General features: G+C 39.3%; 2 protein-coding genes across 2 annotated transcripts in view; both read left to right on the top strand.

The window, feature by feature from the left end:
- l3mbtl4 (L3MBTL histone methyl-lysine binding protein 4) overlaps nt 1-1,205 on the top strand; it is a 67,527-nt gene extending 66,322 nt beyond the window's left edge. Inside the window, exon 19 of the mRNA XM_081352809.1 lies at nt 1-1,205. This exon is cut by the window's left edge and continues 1,450 nt beyond it. The gene's annotated coding sequence lies outside the window, so the exon portion shown is untranslated.
- An 8,241-nt stretch (nt 1,206-9,446) lies between these two features.
- tmem200ca (transmembrane protein 200C-a) lies at nt 9,447-18,898 on the top strand. The gene is made up of 3 exons (XM_081352242.1): nt 9,447-9,578; nt 15,643-15,838; nt 16,659-18,898. Exon 3 carries the CDS (start codon nt 16,680-16,682, stop codon nt 18,216-18,218), a length of 1,539 nt encoding a protein of 512 aa, XP_081208368.1. The 5' UTR covers nt 9,447-9,578; nt 15,643-15,838; nt 16,659-16,679; the 3' UTR covers nt 18,219-18,898.
- Nucleotides 18,899-22,952: the final 4,054 nt, after the last annotated feature.

The raw sequence follows: 22,952 nt of genomic DNA, 5'->3' as shown, positions 1-22,952 counted from the left end.
GTGTGTGTGTGTGTGTGTGTGTGTGTGAGAGATGACTTTAAATGAATAGTTGGTCCAGTAATGATCGTTCTGTCATCTTTACTCCCCCTCGAGTCCAAACCCGTTGACTTTCATCAAAATACCGCTAGTGAACACATGGATCTGTTCGGCACCATATAATAATCACGGAAGGCTTTTAATAGCTTTGAATTAGGACTGAAATCTAATTGACTGAAGATGTTCTGCTTCGCCGGATCTCTCGAATCAAGTTGATATCAATGACATCTCTGTCCATTTCAGTGGAGAGGAAGATTATCAGTGATATTATATTATTCCCATATTATTCCCAGCGCTGTCATATAACCTCAGAAAACCTTGATTCAATAATATTTGTATAGGGCTTTTTGGAGCAGCTTCTTTCATTAAATAGAAAATAACAGAAATATTTGTGATGTTCCACACGAGTGCGAGTAAACGATGACGAACGATGATTAGTGTCTGAACTCTTCATTAATACTCAGAGATTTGTGCCCTTTCTGTTACTTCCTCTAATTTTATTCTATTTTGTACAGTTCTGTATGATTTTTGCTGTACTTGATGAATCACCTTTTATTTATTGTGCAGAATCACCGTATGTTTGCACAGTGAAGGATAATAATATATATGACAAATTTCAAATGCCAAATGGATTTGTTTTAAATTGAAGAGTGTTTATTTTTGTGATGTATTGCACAGACTCCCCGTTTATGTTTAATGAAATATTATAAAAGTAAGTGAAAAACTTTATTGGCATGAGAATGCTGCGCTCTCATTGGCTCTTGAAGCAGATCACGTGATCTGAATTCTCGTTTCGCATCAGGGGGTTTTATGATGATTATTTAAAGACTTACTATAATGCACAAAGCAAAACGATATATATATTTGCTATGAATTTTGACATTGGTGTGATTTCATTGAATCTGTCTCATTTCGAACTTTTATTTCATTTAGCCAAACGTCAGGAATGTAAGTCCATCGTGTGTGTTGTAGTTCAGTTTCCCAGGCCAGAATGAAGAGTTTCATTGCATTGCTGTATTAGTTCACTGCTGTTCAGTCCATGATTGATTTATTGATCTGATGTTCTGAACATATTTATAAACCCTCTTTCTTGCACTCACTCACACTTTGTACAACAGAATTCATTGAGTCCACATCCGCACCCTAATAAACAGTGCAAATCTGCTCAGCGTACGTCGTCTGTCTTCTTTATATAAACTTATAGGTGGAAAACACATGTTTTTTCTCACACGAAATGTCCGTCTGTCTTCAGAGAACGTGTCTTATCTCCGGCTGCAGCATTAGTGGAAGAACACATTGATTTATCCGCGTTTATTAATAGAGTTGAGCTCAACCAGAGCAAAGACCCGAAGCAGCCGAATGCTTGAATATGAATATGAATGTAAAATCAGTGAATGTTGTTCTGTTTGAGCAGCTCGATGACCTTCAGATGCACCTTGAACATCTGGACGAGCGCCATGGTGAATCAACCAACCAGGGTAAATATTTAAATACTGATTTATGAACCATTTATCATTTATTTTCTGCTAGGCTGTTTGTTTTAAAGAAAATGCTTTTCAATAAACTCTTAGATCTAAATGTTTAGTGGGGTTCAATATAGAACCATAGGGTTCTGGACTCAATTTTAAAGAACCCTTTATGCCAAAAAAGGTTAAATATAGAACCATAGGGTTCTGGACTCAATTTTAAAGAACCCTTTATGCCAAAAAAGGTTAAATATAGAACCATAGGGTTCTGGACTCAATTTTAAAGAACACTTTATGCCCAAAAAGGTTCTATATAGAACCATAGGGTTCTGGACTCAATTTTAAAGAACCCTTTATGCCCAAAAAGGTTCTATATAGAACCATAGGGTTCTGGACTCAATTTTAAAGAACGCTTTATGCCCAAAAAGGTTAAATATAGAACCATAGGGTTCTGGACTCAATTTTAAAGAACGCTTTATGCCAAAAAAGGTTAAATATAGAACCATAGGGTTCTGGACTCAATTTTAAAGAACACTTTATGCCCAAAAAGGTTCTATATAGAACCATAGGGTTCTGGAGTCAATTTTAAAGAACCCTTTATGCCCAAAAAGGTTCTATATAGAACCATAGGGTTCTGGACTCAATTTTAAAGAACGCTTTATGCCCAAAAAGGTTGAATATAGAACCATAGGGTTCTGGACTCAATTTTAAAGAACCCTTTATGCCAAAAAAGGTTAAATATAGAACCATAGGGTTCTGGACTCAATTTTAAAGAACCCTTTATGCCAAAAAAGGTTAAATATAGAACCATAGGATTCTGGACTCAATTTTAAAGAACGCTTTATGCCCAAAAAGGTTCTATATAGAACCATAGGGTTCTGGACTCAATTTTAAAGAACGCTTTATGCCCAAAAAGATTATATATAGAACCATAGGGTTCTGGACTCAATTTTAAAGAACCCTTTATGCAAAAAAGGTTAAAGGACGCTTTATGCCCAAAAAGGTTAAATATAGAACCATAGGGTTCTGGACTCAATTTTAAAGAACCCTTTATGCCAAAAAAGGTTAAATATAGAACCATAGGGTTCTGGACTCAACTTTAAAGAACGCTTTATTTCCAAGAAGGTTCTATATAGAACCATAGGGTTCTGGACTCAGTTTTAAAGAACCCTTTATGCCAAACAATTTTAAATATAGAACCATAGGGTTCTGGACTCAATTTTAAAGAACGCTTTATGCCCAAAAAGGTTCTATATAGAACTATAGGGTTCTGGACTCAATTTTAAAGAACACTTTATGCCAAAAAAGGTTAAATATAGAACCATAGGGTTCTGGACTCAATTTTAAAGAACGCTTTATGCCCAAAAAGATTATATATAGAACCATAGGGTTCTGGACTCAATTTTAAAGAACGCTTTATGCCAAAAAAGGTTTAATATAGAACCATAGGGTTCTGGACTCAATTTTAAAGAACGCTTTATGCCAAAAAAGGTTCTATATAGAACCATAGGGTTCTGGACTCAATTTTAAAGAACCCTTTATGCCAAAAAAGGTTAAATATAGAACCATAGGGTTCTGGGCTCAATTTTAAAGAACGCTTTATGCCCAAAAAGGTTAAATATAGAACCATAGGGTTCTGGACTCAACTTTAAAGAACGCTTTATGCCCAAAAAGGTTCTATATAGAACCATAGGGTTCTGGACTCAATTTTAAAGAACGCTTTATGCCCAAAAAGATTATATATAGAACCATAGGGTTCTGGACTCAATTTTAAAGAACCCTTTATGCAAAAAAGGTTAAAGGACGCTTTATGCCCAAAAAGGTTAAATATAGAACCATAGGGTTCTGGACTCAATTTTAAAGAACGCTTTATGCCCAAAAAGATTATATATAGAACCATAGGGTTCTGGACTCAATTTTAAAGAACGCTTTATGCCAAAAAAGGTTAAATATAGAACCATAGGGTTCTGGACTCAATTTTAAAGAACGCTTTATGCCAAAAAAGGTTCTATATAGAACCATAGGGTTCTGGAATCAATTTTAAAGAACCCTTTATGCCAAAAAAGGTTAAATATAGAACCATAGGGTTCTGGGCTCAATTTTAAAGAACGCTTTATGCCCAAAAAGGTTAAATATAGAACCATAGGGTTCTGGACTCAATTTTAAAGAACGCATTATGCCAAAAAAAGGTTTTATATAGAACCAAAGGTATCTTGACTCAATTTTAACCCTTTATGCCAATTAGGTTCTACTGTACATAGAACCATAAAATGACCCCATGATGGGAACCTCTAAAAGAAGTGCCTGACAGAACACTTAAAGTTTCTATATAGAACCTTTCCTCTAAGAGTGAGTATGTGAGGTTTAAGGCTGTTAACATTAATTATGTGGTGTAATAATTAACAGTGTGTGTTTGATGCGTGTGATTGGCCGGTCGCTGAGGAAACACCCGAAGGCTCCTCATGCAAACACGGTCACTTTAAAAGATGTTTGTAAGAGAGAATAATAATGCAGCTGTTTCAGGAAATGTGAATATAAGGAGAATATAAACATCGCTAACAGCAGCACATCGGCATAAATACCATCAGAGGTTTCACAGCTGCTGAATCACATGCGTTTGTCCGTGTTTTGGTGCAATCTAACGACGTTTTGTGATTGACAGTGTCCTTTAGTGTTCCTCTGCTGGACGTAGATGAAGATGTGAGTCGATCTGACAGGAGAACACTCGGGTTTGGTTGTGGTTTAACTGTAACAGAGCTGAATTACCTTTCATTTCATTTGCTGTCTACTCTTCTGAAAGACATGTTATCAGAATTATATAATAGATTATCATTTACTCACCCTGATGTTCAACACAAAACAAGACAAACATGTATTTTCCAGTCAGTGGGGATCAGTGCTGTTTTGGACCCCACTGACATCCATTACATGGACACATTCATCAACAATATGTTATTTTGGAACGGTGCGAAGATGAAATGATGACAGAATGATCATTTTTAATGAATTATTCCTTTAACAGTCCTTAAAGACCGCTTCGCGTCGGGTGGTTCTTCGCCTCTACGTCGTGCATTAAAATCCTTTAATGCATGGCTAGCCGTGGATTATCCCTTACATGTTGTTTACATGTTTGACTGTTACAGTTTTATTAGGTAACACAGTGTCCTTGTTACATGTTACATGTATAATAGTAAATTATGCATAATTATATGCAACTAAGTCAAATCCTAACCCTAAGTGAATGATGTTAATTAATATTACTAAGCACTTAAATGTATCTTAAACTTATGTGTAACCTATTTTGGTAACACTTTATCTTACAGTTACTTGTTACATGTTACTGTAATAATAACTATAAACTACGCATTATTACATGCAACTAACCCTAAACATAACTCCAAATACTAACCATATAGTAAGTACATGTACTTAAAGTCCCCCTGTGGTGTAAATCCAGCTTTTAATGTTGTTTATGTGTCTATGTGGAGTTTTTAATACGCTTTAAGACAAACCATGTGTAAATTCATAAGTCGACACCATTGCTGAGTATTTCCTCCTTAAAACTGCAGTGAACCAAAGACAGTCTCAAAAACACGCTTTGAAATCGCTGGTGTTTCTGACGTCACAAACTACCTTGTAACCAATCAGATCAACGTGTGATCGTCAACCAGTGGATCTCTGAGCTGAGTGAGTGAGTGGAGGCGGGGCTCATTTGCATATTCATAGAACCGCGCATACTAAATGAGGCGAGGGTGTTGAGTTACAGTCAAGATAAAGAATTTTTCTCAAGGAAAAAACTTTAAAATACGTAATTTTGGTGATCAAAGATGAGTTTTAAGGGATACAATTATTGACTATTATTGTACTTCATATTGATACATAATGACACTGTAATACTGACACCTTAAAATAAAATGTCAGATTCTGGTAAACTGTGTGACATTTATGTAAAATTCAACCTCAGTTCATCTTAATGCATGTGTTTGTATTGTGTTTTTGTATTAACCTGCAACTGCTATTGAAAAAATATGATGCTATTAGTTCACAATATAATCCTTATTTTAGACCGTCTTGTGACAACTAGCCCCAGTCTTACGTGTTTAGCACTTGCAGAATGTTATAACCAGTTTTATTTTCCATTTCCATTTTATTTTCCATTTATATTGTTCTGGGAATAACCCTCTGGTCAGAGTCGGCCCGGATCGCTGAGGATTGGTTGGGATTACGGGAGGATTTGATGACGCAGGTCTTTCCTAAAATGCTGTGGGAATCAGATCCGTTCACTGAAGTGGGAGAGGGAAGATGTGTCCCAGATCCCAGAGGAGAGCTGGAGCTTGTTAAAGGCACTCGGCCATCGCTGAGCGTTTCCGAACACTCTGTTCCTTGATTGTGTCTTCAGGCAAGACGTGGAGAAACTTCAAAGACCGGGAAGGTTTGGCTTAATAAGCATCCGAGGATCTCGGCGGACTCAACCTTCTCAGTTCTGGAGCGTTTCATCTTTGCTGAGCTTTTCACTTCTGAGCTAAAGGAAGCTCTCTGGGTGATTATTAGGGATAATGAAGAGTTATCAATCTAATATGCTGTCAACTATACAGATGTTTCTAAATGTGTTATCGCATTCCACAGCCATCCATAAACTCTATTCATACACTCTTAAAAACATAGAGGGTTTTCACTATGAAGCCGTTCCTGCTTCCCCAAAGAACCAATCAGGGATCAGTGTGAAGAATATTTTAATAATCTAAAGGACTTTTTTCACTATAAATAACCTTGGATTATGTTTATAAAGATTCTTCATGGAACCAAACAAAGAATCTTTATTCTTATAGATTGAATAGCGCTTTGTTTCAAAGAAGCTTCACAGTGATGAACCGGAAAATAAAAGTGTTAAAGTTGCGTTGATCAGGGTTAATAAGCGAAGAAAAATATCCATATTCATAACTTTATAGACTACAATCACCGGCTTCCGGTAACGGTCGACCGCCAGTTTAGTTCCAGTGGAAGAGTGACCTCTGACCCCATGCAGAGTGACCTCTGACCTGACGAGTGACCTCTGACTACACATGACAAGTGACCTCTGACCCCACGCATGACGAGTGACCTCTGACCCCATGCAGAGTGAGCTCTGACCTGACAAGAGACCTCTGACTCTACACATGACAAGTGATCTCTGACCCCATGCATGACGAGTGACCTCTGACCCAACACATGACGAGTGACCTCTGACCCTACGCATGACGAGTGACCTCTGACCCCATGCATGACGAGTGACCTCTGACCCCATGCATGACGAGCGACCTCTGACCCCACGCATGACGAGTGACCTCTGACCCCATGCATGACGAGTGACCTCTGACCCCATGCATGACGAGCGACCTCTGACCCCACACACGACGAGTGACCTCTGACCCCACGCATGACGAGTGACCTCTGACCCTACGCATGACGAGTGACCTCTGACCCCATGCATGACGAGTGACCTCTGACCCAACACATGACGAGTGACCTCTGACCCCATGCATGACGAGTGACCTCTGACCCAACACATGACGAGTGACCTCTGACCCCATGCATGACGAGCGACCTCTGACCCCATGCATGACGAGTGACCTCTGACCCCACGCATGACGAGTGACCTCTGACCCCACGCATGACGAGTGACCTCTGACCCCATGCATGACGAGCGACCTCTGACCCCATGCATGACGAGTGACCTCTGACCCCACGCATGACGAGTGACCTCTGACACCATGCATGACGAGTGACCTCTGACCCCACGCATGACGAGGGACCTCTGACCCCACGCATGACGAGCGACCTCTGACCCCACGCATGACGAGTGACCTCTGACCCCACGCATGACGAGCGACCTCTGACCCCACGCATGACGAGTGACCTCTGACCCCACGCATGACGAGCGACCTCTGACCCCACGCATGACGAGTGACCTCTGACCCTACGCATGACGAGTGACCTCTGACCCCATGCATGACGAGTGACCTCTGACCCCATGCATGACGAGCGACCTCTGACCCCACGCATGACGAGTGACCTCTGACCCCATGCATGACGAGTGACCTCTGACCCCATGCATGACGAGCGACCTCTGACCCCACACACGACGAGTGACCTCTGACCCAACACATGACGAGTGATCTCTGACCCCATGCATGACGAGTGACCTCTGACCCCATGCATGACGAGTGACCTCTGACCCCATGCATGACGAGCGACCTCTGACCCCACACACGACGAGTCGGGTCAAAGGTCACTCTTTCGCGTAGCTCGACTCGCGTACGGCCATTACCGGAAGCGAGTGATTATAGTTTTTGAAGTTATGAATATGGGTATTTCTTCCCTTCAGAAGGCTTTATGACCCCTGGAGGCGTGTGGATTACTGTTATGATGATGGATGCGCTTTTCTGGGCTTCAAAATCTCAGTTATTCTTCACTCCCATTATAAAGCTGGGAAGAGACAGGATTTTTTTTTAATTTAACTGATTGTGTTGTGTATTTGGGGTTACTATGATTTAACAACAATTACCCATGCGTTTTTTAGTTTTATTTGAAGTAAAACCATGGTTAATTTTCGTAAGGACTAACATGACATACGTTATAACCAGAGTGGATAGTTTTGGTGAACGTGATTTCACCAAGTACCGCATGTTCCTGGATAAACATCTTTGTTGATCCTGGAACAACTTTCCAATCAACCAATCAGATTTGAGGGACAAGTTTACAGTTTATGTCCAGTTTAGGCTTAGACCCAGGGTGAGGTGCTTAACATCAGTGTTATTCACCTCTCATTTCCTCTGATTTTAGGGAAAAGTAATGGGTAGGGTTAGGTTTAGGGATAGGGATCGGGTAAGGACTAAATTTTGGGACAGCAATGTTATTCCAGGATCAACAAAATATGTTGATCTAGGAACATGTCTTTCTTGGCAAAATCACGGTGACCGGATAGTTTTAGTCTCAATTTGAATTTTGAATGTTTGTTAATTAAATTGTTTCTTTATTTGTTGCTTTTCCAACTAAACCCTTCCCACTCGCTGGCTTAGATCCGTTAAGCTGATTATAGATCTTTGGCTTGACCTGTTAATGTTCTTGATTTAACCCTATACGCTCCTCTCCCAACAGATGCTTACAAACAATTGCATTTAACGAGCTGATCAGTATTTTATTGATCATGCATTGAAATATTTGCTACGGCAGTCACTCATCTTTGCTCAAACACGGAAATGTTCCTCTAGTTCAGAAAGACTAATAAGTAGGCTCCCACAATCTTGATGTTTAAAATATGGCTATACAGTATTTGGACATTGTATTATTTTAAGAATCTTGGATGTACTTATAGAGACCCTTACAAAGTAGCCCTACTGCACGTCTTCCTTTGTCATTGTACTTTTGTTTTCACTGGTGAATTTCATGTTTTGATGTTTAGGTTCTCTTATGAACATGTTCCAAATGCCGCATTAATATTTTGTTGTTTTTTTCTTGCATATGACCAACAGGAAGTGGCACGACGCGACAGAAATGAACTCGTCGCATCGGGCAGGTAAACGCGCGTCACCATCTCTCTCTCTCTCTCTCTCTCTCTCTCTCTCTCTCTCTCTCTCTCTCTCTCTCTCTCTGCTGACAGGCTCTGATGGCGTTTAACGCGCGCTTGAGCATCACGAGCGCCGTCATTCATGGGGTTAAACAGTGTAGAAAGCAATTATTCAAATCCTGCAGCACTTCCACCGGATTCGGGCTGTGGTATCATAGCAACAACACCCGAGAAGCAGACACACACACACACACACACACACACACACACTAGAGAGACTCAGCATCCGAACCCGAAGCGCAAAACTCTCCGGATCAGAAACCCGCGCGCGCGACACTCCCCACAGCAGAAGAGCGCGAGACGAGCGCGCGCGCGAGTAAACGGCTGAGACGAGCGCGGGAATATTCCTGACTGGAAATACTGGAAATAACGAACTTATTTATTTCCACCTAAGCGCAAAATGTTCTCTTCCGAAGGGAGAAAGTTTTCGTTTAATTGCCCGAATACGAATTTGTTAGCCATATTTGACGGTAAGCGATCGTTTATTGTTCATCTCACTGTGTCGGTGGAGTAGATAATATGCTTTATCGATGAATGACATAAATGATGGATATATCAACGCGTGACTGGCTATCTCCAGTGTTTTAATGTATTTTTAGGGCTCGTTAAATGTACCGAATGTCACGAGCTGTTACGCATGTTATTTTCTACGCATAAACCCCCTGATTTTCCAGTTTCTGTTCAGTTTTACGTTCATTTTTGAAAAGCAGGCTGTTCTAAATTACCTTTATTCGTTATTTCGTCTAATTCCTTCGTCAAAAAAGCCCTTTAATAGAAGCATGTAGCAGTAGCTCATTTTCAAAATCACCATTTTATGTGCAAATAACACTAAAACTCATATTTACATTTACATTCGCCTCTTTTCACGATCCCCGTGTCTTTATTGAGATAAGAAGCGTTTGGATTTTATGGTAACATCACAGAGAACTGTTACATTGAGCTTAATTGACTATAAATCTCCTCATTATTGAATATCACTGACCTGTTAGAAAACACCGAAGAGTAGGTCGGTTATTCATTATTGATTATTATTGATTTGAAGGACTGAAAACCGTATATCTGTACTAACACTGAGGTGAACCTGCCAATGTTTCAGGTTTAAAAGGCTCATATATAATCAATGCATGTTATGTTCTGTGTATTTGACTGTTAAAATCTTTCTTTTAAAGGTCTTCTAATATGAAACGTACCTGTAAATAAATTTCAGTCAATCACTACCAGTTAATTTCACCAGTTAGGCTATTAAAAACCTTGAAGATCTTCCAGTTAGAGACAGTGTCAGGTATACAGTTGACTTTGTGCTGAATGAGGACAGTGTTTTCTGCATGTAGTTTGTTGCATCACTGTTTCCAGTCAGTGCAATAATTAATGCAGAAATGCAGAGATGTTTGTGATATCAGAGCTCATTAATGCATCCAAAGTGCATGAGAACATGTTCAAGCTGACCAGTCTCTCACAACCAAATAATCTGGAATACCCAGTGCAGCGTAAAGTGATTGACATGCATTAACTGCAGATCCTCATGCAACAGAACTGGCGTATTTATGCTGTAAACCAGTAAGTGGTTCTCTCTTACATTAGAGACGACAGCCGGTTGAAACAAACCCCTTTATTGATGCACCATAATGACTAGAGGGATTTGATGCAACTGGACTCACATTAAAGCGCAGATCCGCATTAGAGACCAGATCCTATGGATTGCATATTTAATTTAATGCAAATGATAATGAAATGTGGAGGGATTGATTGATTCAAAGTCAAATGTAATGTTCACAACCTTTTTGCCCTCTAGAATTTGTTTTGTAAAACATATTTTCAATGAACCAGTAAACCCTATTGAATAAACAGCGCATCTGTCCCTCGCAGTCATTAGTTTCAATTAAACATGTCAATAGCAGTTACAGAGGTGTTGTTCACCAAACCTAATCTAGTTTGTAGTTTCTTGGAGCTTTATTGATTGAATAGCAAGACTGCAACTCACACATAACCTATAAACCAAATCTAGAGGAAAAGCAGCCTTCGGGAACCGCATATTATTCATTTCCCACTATAAATGAATGTCAGCTGCATATGCTTGGTAAAAAATGTGTGTAGTGTTATTTGTTGACTTGTGCGCCCCGTGTTTCGGGTGGTAATAGCCGTCATTTCTGGCTCCATTACCTTTATGTTTCTCTGCACTGACTGCATGAGGATGGAAATCATATTTCTTCTACGTCTCTGTAGTTTTACACGCAAATTGATTCTGACAGTCTTGTGCGAACGCTGTCATTTTGTGTTTTGTCCTCATGATGTTTATTTTCATCTCCGCTGCCCTTCATCCAGGCCTTCAGATATGAATGTAAAGGTCATTGTGATCCATAAATCCTCCTCGACCGTGTTTGAGATGTCAATTGATGTGTGAAGTCTCTGTGGATCCCGCCGCTCGTTCCTCTGTTCGCACGGATCATCTGCTGTTTGCTTTGATGTGGAAGGATTCGCACACACCTTTGAACTCGCGCGGCCTGCGTGATCTTCTGTTTATCTGGACCGGCAGAGCGTTTTCAGCTTTATTTGATTAAACGTTGAGTCTTTCATTGCCAAACACTCTCAGGAATTCATCAAATCTATAAATCTTTGTGGTTGGAAATATAGAAGCAGTGCCAACACAGAAATCTGGGAGCCTTGCTTCTTAAAAGCAGTGTGTTTTGTAACGTCAGCATCTGTCTGTTGAATTGTTAAAGAGGACATACTATGTCCTTAAAGTCTTGATGATGTGTTCAGGCTCTACTAGAACAGGTTTTCCTGCTTGAATGTTGATTATTCTCCTCATATTCTCCATTGTTGCGGCTCCTCTCTTCCCAGTCTGTCAGTAACGCTCTGTTTACTTCCTGTCTCTATGAAGCCCCTCCTTCTGAAAAGCACACTGTGCTCTGATTGGTCGGCTGGAGCAGTGTGTTGTGATTGGTCGAGCGCTTCGAGTCGAGTGTGTTTGGGAAATGTCCCGCCCCTTTCCATAACCGCCAGTTTAACACACTACTAACTAACTCAACCAGGCCCCGCCCCTTTATTCTGCGCATTAATTATTATAATGAGGAATATTGTGACGTGTTCGTTCCCGGAAGAACCTCGAGATACAGTGGAGGCGTTTCAGGAGTTCAGGAACACTGACTCTGATATAGAGAAGAGCTGGAGCTTCTTCATGATCACACACTGAAGAGATGAAGATGGAGAAAAGCCATTTGTTTGTAGCCAATCATTATATATACATTACATTATGAGACGTTCAAATAATGACTGACCGCAGATCCATGTAATGCATTTACTCTAGAAGAAATCGTTTTAATCCAATTAGCAATAGTTTTGTCTGCATTTATTAAGACTGACTTGTGGTGATGAAGGTTTTCAGTGAAATGATGTGGTGCTTCTAGAATGTTCACGGACAAACAACCAATCGGAATATTTATCTCATTAAATATTCATGAGCATTGTTCAGCCATATGCACTAGACTAGACCGTAGTCTTTTGTCTCAGTGTCTGATGAAAATATGATGAAGAAACAATATTATTATGATGCTTGCTGTATGTTTCAGATGACTTAGTGCACTCACAGAAGCAAATCTTGGCTATGTGATTGATTATATTGTTGCAAAATAGGGTAACACTTTATTTTACAGTGTCCTTGTTACATATGTTATAGGTTCTTACCATAGTAATAACAGTAAATTATGCATAATTACATGCAACTAACCCTCAACCAAACCCTAACCCTATAGTACATTAATATTACTCAGTACTTCAATATATAATTACACTGTAACAATGACACCTTATGTAACCCAAAACTGTAAACAGTCAGCTAATGTTGTATCTAATGTATATATCCAACTTTATTCACATTTGCATATACTCATGTAAAGCTATATATGCTCAACTATAGTGAATCTAAACCACCTGATTTTTTTAGTTTCATCAAAAATGTAACTATAGTCGGCCAGTTCTGTTTATAAAGTTGCATATACAGTATAAGTATATCCAACATGATCTGCATACACACAGGACACACGTGTAAAGCAATATATACTATTTATAACATCTCAACTGATTGTTTATATCATCGCAAAATGTAACTATACTGTCGCACAGCTCTAATCTGCTAAATGCAACTCAAAGATATTAAGATATTATAAACATTAACGTCATAATTTTCTGTCAAGCTGCTTTGAAGCGGTGTGTGCTGTGAAATGTGCTGTACAAGTGAGTTTGTCTTGATTTAAAGACGTGACCAGCCATAAACCTTAAGCATTACATTTAGTGCAGGTCCATAAACGCTTATTACTGATGTGTTTGATGACTGGAGGGAACGGGAAGATTTCTCCTGTAGTTTTCCTGACCGTGTTGTGATCCAGTGGGACGTCAGATGCCAAACACTGAGGGAAATAAAAGTGCAGCATCATTCACCCGAGAAAAGCACGAGTTAAACCACACGTTTCCTCGAGTCGTAGCCGAATAAAGTCAGTTCTGTTCACGACTAACGAGAGATTCACGACTGACGGGAACATCATGTTTACTCTCATCGGGTTTATGAAGCCCTGGAGGGTCATTATCATGTCGGATCTGCTGATTCATGTTAAATCAATGTCTAATGTGTTGAGGGATGTGTTGAGTGCAAAGTGGCGAAGAGAAATGGACACTCAGTGAGTTTGCAGAAAGAAACTAATTCACTTTTCTCTTCTTTTCTCCCCTGATGATTCAGAACTAATGAACCGGTGCTGGAAGCTCAAATTCGTATTTTCCTCTGAAAGTCCCTTTTGGAAGACAATATAAAGATTTAATTGGTGCCATAAATTATTCTGCACAAATGTAGACTGGTTCACTGCAAAGTCTTGTTTTGATTAAGAATATGAAATAAACAGAGAGTGTGTTATATACACCGGTGTCGGACTGGACATCTTCTGCACACTTTAATGAGGCTGTGTTTGGGTGAGACCCTTGAGGAAACACTCAGTAATTAATCTTTGGAAGTTTATTTAGAACGACACCATGAACTCAAGTCGGTATGAAAGTGAAGTTGCTCTCGCCTTTTCTTCCCTGTTATGAAATATGAGCAGAACTCAGAGTTATGAACTCAGTTGATATTTGACTGGTTTTGTCCGTCCTTCTGTTAGACTGTCTCACACATGAATTATGTTGAATATCTGTCAGCTGTTAAATTTAACTACACAATTAGATAATACCAGTTTAGCTCAACCAATCACCAAGCAATGCTTCATTGTGTTCAGTCTGTGTGTAAAAAGAGCATTAGCAATTAAAGACAAAACACACTTCATTATATAATAATAATTTGAATAATTTTTGGTTTAAATATTTCCGAGTGAAATACTTCTGGAATAAGAACAAATGTGGGCAGGGCTTGATTGTGTCTGTGGGGAATTGATTGGATGGTTGTGGTTTGCTATTGGTGGATCTCATGTGAGTGACAGGTTATAGCCCCGCCCACATGCAAGTAAACATGTCATCAAAGAGATGTCACTTATTCAGACTCAACATACAGTCACATGTCACAACTGGTTACTTCTTTATTTGATCCCATATGAACTTAAAGCTTCAATTCATTGTTATTTGATTGAATTTAATTTAATCTATTGTCTGGACAGGACTTTTTATTGTTTTATTGTTTTTATTGGACTCATTACGGATGTAACGAAACCCTCATGTCACGATTCGATAAATATCACGATACTGAACTCACAATACGATATTATTACGATACTCAAAATATGATATGAAAATGCTAAATTTGGTATTACATTGTGTGTGTAAATGAATAGTCTTGGACTTGGTGCTGAAACCCAAAGCACAGGACAATAGAGACACCAGAATAACAATAACATTTGATATTTGTCATTATCAGGAGCCACAAATATTCCCTCATTGCATTATTATACATTATATTCAACAATATATGGTAGTTTACATTTACATTACATTTATGCATTTAGCAGACGCTTTTATCCAAAGCGACTTGCATTGCATTTCAAGGCTCACATTTTAGATTCTTATCAGTTCTTGCTTTCCCTGGGAATCAAACCCATGACCTTGGCGTTGCAAGCGCCAATGCTCTACTGTTTGAGCTACAGAAAAGCTTTAAGTTTAATGTAGTTCTGACAGTAAAACTTTTTATTTTGGGTGAACTATCCACAATACATATTGTTGCATTTTTGAATTGCGATATATTGTGACATGATATACTGTTACACCCCAGGACTCATACTTTCAGCTGTAATCATATGTGCACCCAGCAACAAGACGCTTGTACCTGTTAGCCTGTCGCTCACTCGCGTTCCCACAGTTCGAGACAGAATCAGCTTTTATGTCAAATCAACACCAAACAGAAAAAACAGATGCTTTTCATCTTTCTGTTTGGAGTCTGAAGTGAATCATATCATCTGTCTCTGTCTCACACCGCTTCTGTTCTTCTTTCAGTCATGTGTCTGTGATTGCTGTGTGTGTGTGTGTGTGCTGCATTAACCCACACTATCCATATGGTCTTCGCAGGATCCAGCGTCTCGCTCCCACTCGGTGTGCCGGAGATCCCGACGAACACTCGCCCGGGACGGAGCTTCGTCGCGCCTGCTTTGTGTTCAAGCTCTCGCATGTTCAGCCTTCCAGATCTGACAGAGCTTTCATCGGGATAAATGAGCTTCTGGAACGTCCATCTGATGAAGAACCAATAGGAGCACGGCAAATGCTGGTGTGTGACATTCATTGAAAAAGGGTGATAAACAAAAACAAGTCTCTTCTGCTCACCAAGGCTGCTTTTCTTTGATTAAAAATACTGGAAAATAATATTTTTACTAATTAAATCAGCTGTTTTCTATGTGAATATATAGTAAAGTGTAATTTATTCCTGTGATCAAAGCTGAATGTTCAGCATCATTACTCCAGTCTTCAGTCTCGCATTAAATGAATCAAAATTGACATTAAAGACATTTATAATGTTACATAAGCTTCTATATCAAATAATTGCTGTTCCTTTAAACATTCTATTCATCAAAGAATCCTGAAAAATAAAATGCATCACAGTTTTCACAAAAATATGAACTTTTTTCAACATTGATAATCAGAAATGTTTCTTGAGCATCAAATCATCACATTCTGAAGGATCATGTGACACCTAAGACTGTAAGAATGTCATTACATCATGTAATGTAATGAAAGTAATGATGCTGAAAATTCAGCTTTGATCACAGGAATAAATGACACTTTACTATATATTCACATAGAAAACAAGCTCTTTTAAATTAAAATAATATTTCAAATTTTTTTACTGCATTTTTGATCAAATAAATCCAGGTTTGAGCAGAAGAGACTTCTTTCAGAAACAGTAAAACTTTTCACCGGTAGTGTGTACTGTACGTACATATTTATGTGTTTTTGTTTATGTTTAGCATTTATTATTATTATTTGTTGTAAATGCACACGCTATATGATAGATTTAGTGAGTATGTGTCTAGTTCTCATGGCTTTTCCAGCTCACACTAATGTTCTCATGTTCTTCCCGTCTTTTCCAGGATGATTAATTGAACGCCATCATGATTGCCACAGGGGGTCTTCTGCGAATATCTGCCCGGCGACAGGACTCCCTCCGCGCGAAGAACCGCGCCGAAAACAAGCGCAAGAGGAAAGCAAAGAAAAAGAGGAAGAACGAAGTGGTTGTGGTTAAAGGAAAGCTAAAGCTGTGTTCCATATCTGGACTGGTCGCTGCCATTGGGATTCTGGTGCTGCTGGTTGGCGTCGCAATGGCTGTGATGGGATACTGGCCCAAACCCAATCCGCCGTATCCGGGATTGATGAACACATCGAGCGCTCTGAGGACTTACGAGAGCCGAGAATTGGTCAATGTGAGCGTCAGATGGGATCTACTAGATAAAGTCTTCAGGAGCTATAATGGATCCAATGGGACTGCTGAGGTGCATTCGGCTAAGCTTGGAGCATTCGCTACGTTTATTAACAGATACTTGTATTCCGACAAGCTGAAGGTGTTCGGACCTTTAATCATGGGAATCGGGATCTTCCTGTTCATTTGTGCGAATGCAGTACTTCACGAAAACAGGGACAAAAAGACCAAAATCATTAATCTAAGAGACATCTACTCAACGGTGATTGACATTCATAGTTTGCGGAGCAAGGAGTCCGGGCCGCTGAACGGTTTCGTGAACTACTGCCAATCGAAAGAGAACAAATCCCCGAATAAAGTCTCCTGGCCTTCTCCAGGCTCCGGTCGACACGACTCGAGTAGCACGATCCCATCCCGACGTCTGTCGACCACAATCCCACGAGTCTCTTCTTTGGACAAACAGAGCTTTACGGACACCGTCTACAGTATCTATCAAGATCAGAAACGAATCCCACCTGAGCTCAAACAATGGGAAACCAGAACAATCGTATCAACTTCGGTCAATGCGTTCACCCTGCCAATGATGAAACTCAACAACCGAGGAGCGTCCGAAAGAAGGGGTTCGGATAAAACGGGAGAAGCCAAGAGAGAGTTTTTGGACGCCGAGGCCATTTGTAGACGTTTGGAGGATCTGGTGGCGTCTAGGACCATCACAAAGGCCAAAGTGGAACCGGCTCAAAGTCATCCGGAGCTTCCGCAGGACTCGGTGGAGGTTTATAGGAGTATTGGAAGTTTGCAAGGAGCTCCTCGAGTTTCTTTGCAAGGATCCCAGGTTCAGTTGCTTCCACCGTATTCTCCGGGCCGCAAAACCACAGGATCTCACCTGTCTTTAAGCGCTTTATCGGACTACTCCAGGTCTATTGATCTGGATATCTCATGTATTCCTACAGACCGGCAGGTGCGATCGAGGCGTCTCAGTTGCCCTCGACTGGAGGGTCTCAGTAGCGGAGGCTACACCAAACTCGAGGGTCTTGGCGGCGAGTCCTTTGAGTCCACGGACAATGCCATGTTTAGTCGTGGGAGTTCTGTTGAGGTTTTGGAAAAGGACCTCAATCAGACGGACCAAGAGGAGAGCGGCGTGGTCAGACAATACTCAAAGAAACAAAAACTCATTATGGTTTCTCAATCCGACACTACTTTAGAGGATGTGGAAATGGACAGTGTAGAAATTTAACTCGGGGATTCGCTCTTGAGACTCTTGGCTGAGAGGAAACTAAAGGTACGGTCACATTGGGGAAATTTGTTTAGAGAATTTTCCCAAGCGATATCCAGTCATTTCAATGGGAATCGACGCGAATGGGAATTTCCCCACAAGGATTTCACATTGGTTGAGTCGAGGACCATCACAAAGGCCAAAGTGGAACCCTCATAAAGGCTAATTAAATTTCTACAGTTAAATTCTAGTTAAACTTGTACTCTGTTCATTTGATGGTTCATTGAATGTCCCCACATGGATTTCGCATTGGTAAAGTCTAGGACCATCACAAAGGCCACAAATTTCTACAGTTAAATTCTAGTTACATTTCTACTTTGTCCATTTGATGGTCCTCAGAAAGTAATTTCAGCAAATTTTCACAAGCGAAATCCAGTCATTTCAATAGGAATCGACGGGATTGGGAATTTCCCAACATGGATTTCGCATTGGTAAAGTCTAGGACCATCACAAAGGCCACAAATTTCTACAGTTAAATTCTAGTTACATTTCTACTTTGTCCATTTGATGGTCCTCAGAAAGTAATTTCAGCAAATTTTCACAAGCGAAATCCAGTCATTTCAATAGGAATCGACGGGATTGGGAATTTCCCCACATGGATTTCGCATTGGTAAAGTCTAGGACCATCACATAGGCCACAAATTTCTACAGTTAAATTCTAGTTACATTTCTACTCTGTCCATTTGATGGTCCTCAGAAAGTAATTTCAGCAAATTTTCACAAGCGAAATCCAGTCATTTCAATAGGAATCGACGGGATTGGGAATTTCCCCACATGGATTTCGCATTGGTAAAGTCTAGGACCATCACATAGGCCACAAATTTCTACAGTTAAATTCTAGTTACATTTCTACTCTGTCCATTTGATGGTCCTCAGAAAGTAATTTCAGCAAATTTTCACAAGCGAAATCCAGTCATTTCAATGGGAATCGACGGGATTGGGAATCGACGGGATTGCGAATGTCCCCACATGGATTTCGCATTGGTAAAGTCTAGGACCATCACATAGGCCACAAATTTCTACAGTTAAATTCTAGTTACATTTCTACTCTGTCCATTTGATGGTCCTTCAGAAAGTAATTTCAGAAAATTTTTACAAGCGAAATCCAGTCATTTCAATAGGAATCGACGGGATTGGGAATGTCCCCACATGGATTTCGCATTGGTAAAGTCTAGGACCATCACATAGGCCACAAATTTCTACAGTTAAATTCTAGTTATATTTCTACTCTGTCCATTTGATGGTCCTTCAGAAAGTAATTTCAGAAAATTTTCACAAGCGAAATCCAGTCATTTCAATGGGAATCGACGGGATTGGGAATGTCCCCACATGGATTTCGCATTGGTAAAGTCTAGGACCATCACATAGGCCACAAATTTCTACAGTTAAATTCTAGTTACATTTCTACTCTGTCCATTTGATGGTCCTTCAGAAAGTAATTTCAGAAAATTTTTACAAGCGAAATCCAGTCATTTCAATAGGAATCGACGGGATTGGGAATGTCCCCACATGGATTTCGCATTGGTAAAATCTAGGACCATCACATAGGCCACAAATTTCTACAGTTAAATTCTAGTTATATTTCTACTCTGTCCATTTGATGGTCCTCAGAAAGTAATTTCAGCTAATTTTCAAAAGTAAAATCCAGTAATTTCTAGGGCTGTCACTTTTGTGAAAAAATCCTGTTCGATTTTTGAGACATATGTGTTCATTGAATCGATTGTAAAATCCATTTTCCATGTCTAAAGACGTTTCCATTTTAAACGCCAAATATGGGCAAATCCACGGACAACTAACAGGCATTAGGACGAATGTAAAGAGGGCGCTTGAGACGCGCACTTAAATCAGCAATATTCCTGTTGATTTATTGGCGTGAAGTTTCGTGCACAATGACAAACAGGAGTGCAACATTCTCGAAAAGCAATAAGCAGAGTGGACTGCCATAACATCAATGAAAAACATTACTGCAGTCTTCAACATGCCTGTGTTTACGGTTAGAAAAGTCAAACAAATGTTGCCTACTTTGATTGTTGACCGTAGCCTGAATCTGTATCATGCATGAGACTGTCTGAATACCGGCAGAATTCACATTTTTGTAGTAAAAATAGAAACATTATGCAGAAGTATAATATGTGTTTGTCATGGTGTGTTCACACCGGACACAAATAGCGCATCAGGCGCGAGTGATTTCAATGTTAGTTAAGTCAATGCAAAGACGCGTTATGCGCGTAAAAAATTCCTGCGGCGCGAATGCACAGAGTTGCTGTGTGATGCGCGTTCGCTGCGGGCGTATCGTGACGAGCTGGACTCGTTCCGAGAAAAGACCGTTAAAATCGATTCCCTATTTTCGTTTTCGAAACTTGTGTTGGTTGGTCCGATCGATTGTGCAATCGATTTTCGAACATAAAGTGACAGCCCTAGTAATTTCAATAGGAATCGACGGGATTGGGAATTTACCCAAATGGATTTCACATTGGTAGAGCGATGTATGAAGAACAGCTCACACAAGAAACTCCTTTATCATCTTTTCTGTTGGTCAGATCGTTGCAAAATCTGCATGGGGAAATGTTTCGCCCTCATGTAGATTCCTATTGAAATGGCTGAATTTCGCTTGTGTAAATTCGCTAAACAACTCTAAATGCTACCGCACCTTAAAAGTAATTTCAGTGACATTACGAGCAGTGATGTTCTTCATAAAGTACTCAAAAGAGAGCAAACGTTGCCTGAAATGTTGTTAATATGTTAGACCCAAAGGTCAGTGTTTAATACTGTTTCCTTAAGGAACTACAAGCAAAAACCAGATGGGAAGTAAGTCTCAGACTTTCAGCATGATAGCACAGCTATGCTCCACTAGATTAAAAAATTTCCTTTATACTTCCAGTAGTAGAATATTCGTGGATGTTTAGTTTATCGGTGAAGTTTGGCTGTCTGAGCAGCATGTTTTATACTGTCGTCTACTTGCACTTTTTTTAACCACCAAATTAATGATTATTTTTAGAAATTGACTTGATAGCAATATCTCATTTGAAATGTTCCCTGCTTGTGTGGGAAATATTTATGTTTGCATTTTTGAGATGTTGACTTACACTTGTATGCTCTCAGTTTTTACTTTGTATTAATTTTTTTTTTGTTGACTTGAACTCAAATGAACCTTGAGTTAAATCCAGACGTTAGTTAGCAAGCACAGTGGTTCATGTAGTTCAGTACTGTCTGAAATGTAATATCCATTACGGTATATTTAAAATATCATGAGACGCTAGAGTTTTGGGGTCAATTAATGAAAGATTAATCAACAGTGTCTCTTTAAAGCGGGCCAAGGGAAGCATTAATGCTGCGTTCCATCCAAAAGCAGATGTTTGAATGAGAAAAAAAAAAATCAAGTAACCTCTGAGGAAACAAGAGTTTAGAGTTAAAACTGATGGTTTTTAATGACTAATTTGGTACTAGAGTGTTTCTGTGATCTGAAACAGGTCCGTTGAACATGCACTGACTAACAATCACAGTGCACATATGATACTATTACTGTTACCAGTTTAGATTGGAATTTCAAGTGTTGTTCTATTTTGATTGGAACTTCAATTGTTGTTTTATTTCGATTGGAACTTCAAATGTTTTATTTCGATTTAGAACTGTAAATGTTGTTCTATTTTGATTAGAACCTCAAGTGTTGTTCTATTTCGATTGGAACTTTGAGTGTTGTTCTATTTCAATTGGAACCTCAAATGTTGTTCTATTTCGATTGGATCCTCGCATTTTGTTCCATTTAGATTGGAACTTCAAGTGTTGTTCTATTTCAATTGGAACTGTAAATGTTGTTCTATTTTGATTAGAACCTCAAGTGTTGTTCTATTTTGATTGGAACTTTGAGTGTTGTTCTATTTCAATTGGAACCTCAAATGTTGTTCTATTTCAATTGGAACTGTAAATGTTGTTCTATTTTGATTAGAACCTCAAGTGTTGTTCTATTTTGATTGGAACTTTGAGTGTTGTTCTATTTCAATTGGAACCTCAAGTGTTGTTCTATTTCAATTGGAACTGTAAATGTTGTTCTATTTTGATTAGAACCTCAAGTGTTGTTCTATTTCAATTGGAACTGTAAATGTTGTTCTATTTTGATTAGAACCTCAAGTGTTGTTCTATTTCAATTGGAACCTCAAATGTTGTTCTATTTCGATTGGATCCTCGCATTTTGTTCCATTTAGATTGGAACTTCAAGTGTTGTTCTATTTCAATTGGAACTATAAGTGTTCTATTTCGATTGGAACTTTGGGTGTTGTTTTATTTCGATTGGAACTTCAAGTGTTGTTCTATTTCGATTGGAACTTCAAGTGTTGTTCTATTTCGATTGGAACTTCGGGTGTTGTTTTATTTCGATTCAAACTTCAAGTGTTCTATTTCGATTGGAACTTCAAGTGTTGTTTTATTTCGATTGGAACTTCAAGTGTTGTTCTATTTCGATTGGAACTTCAAGTGTTGTTCTATTTCGATTGGAACTTCAAGTGTTGTTCTATTTCAATTGGAACTTCAAGTGTTGTTCTATTTCGATTGGAACTTGAGTGTTGTTCTATTTCGATTGGAACTTCAAGTGTTGTTTTATTTCGATTGGAACTTCAAGTGTTGTTCTATTTCGATTGGAACTTCAAGTGTTGTTCTATTTCAATTGGAACCTCAAATGTTGTTCTATTTCGATTGGAT

This window comes from Scardinius erythrophthalmus, assembly GCF_964197995.2.
Source record: "Scardinius erythrophthalmus genome assembly, chromosome: 22".
In the NCBI taxonomy this organism is placed as follows: Eukaryota; Metazoa; Chordata; class Actinopteri; order Cypriniformes; family Leuciscidae; genus Scardinius; species Scardinius erythrophthalmus.
Note: the sequence above shows the minus strand (reverse complement) of the source record. Positions and strands in the feature narration are given on the sequence as shown.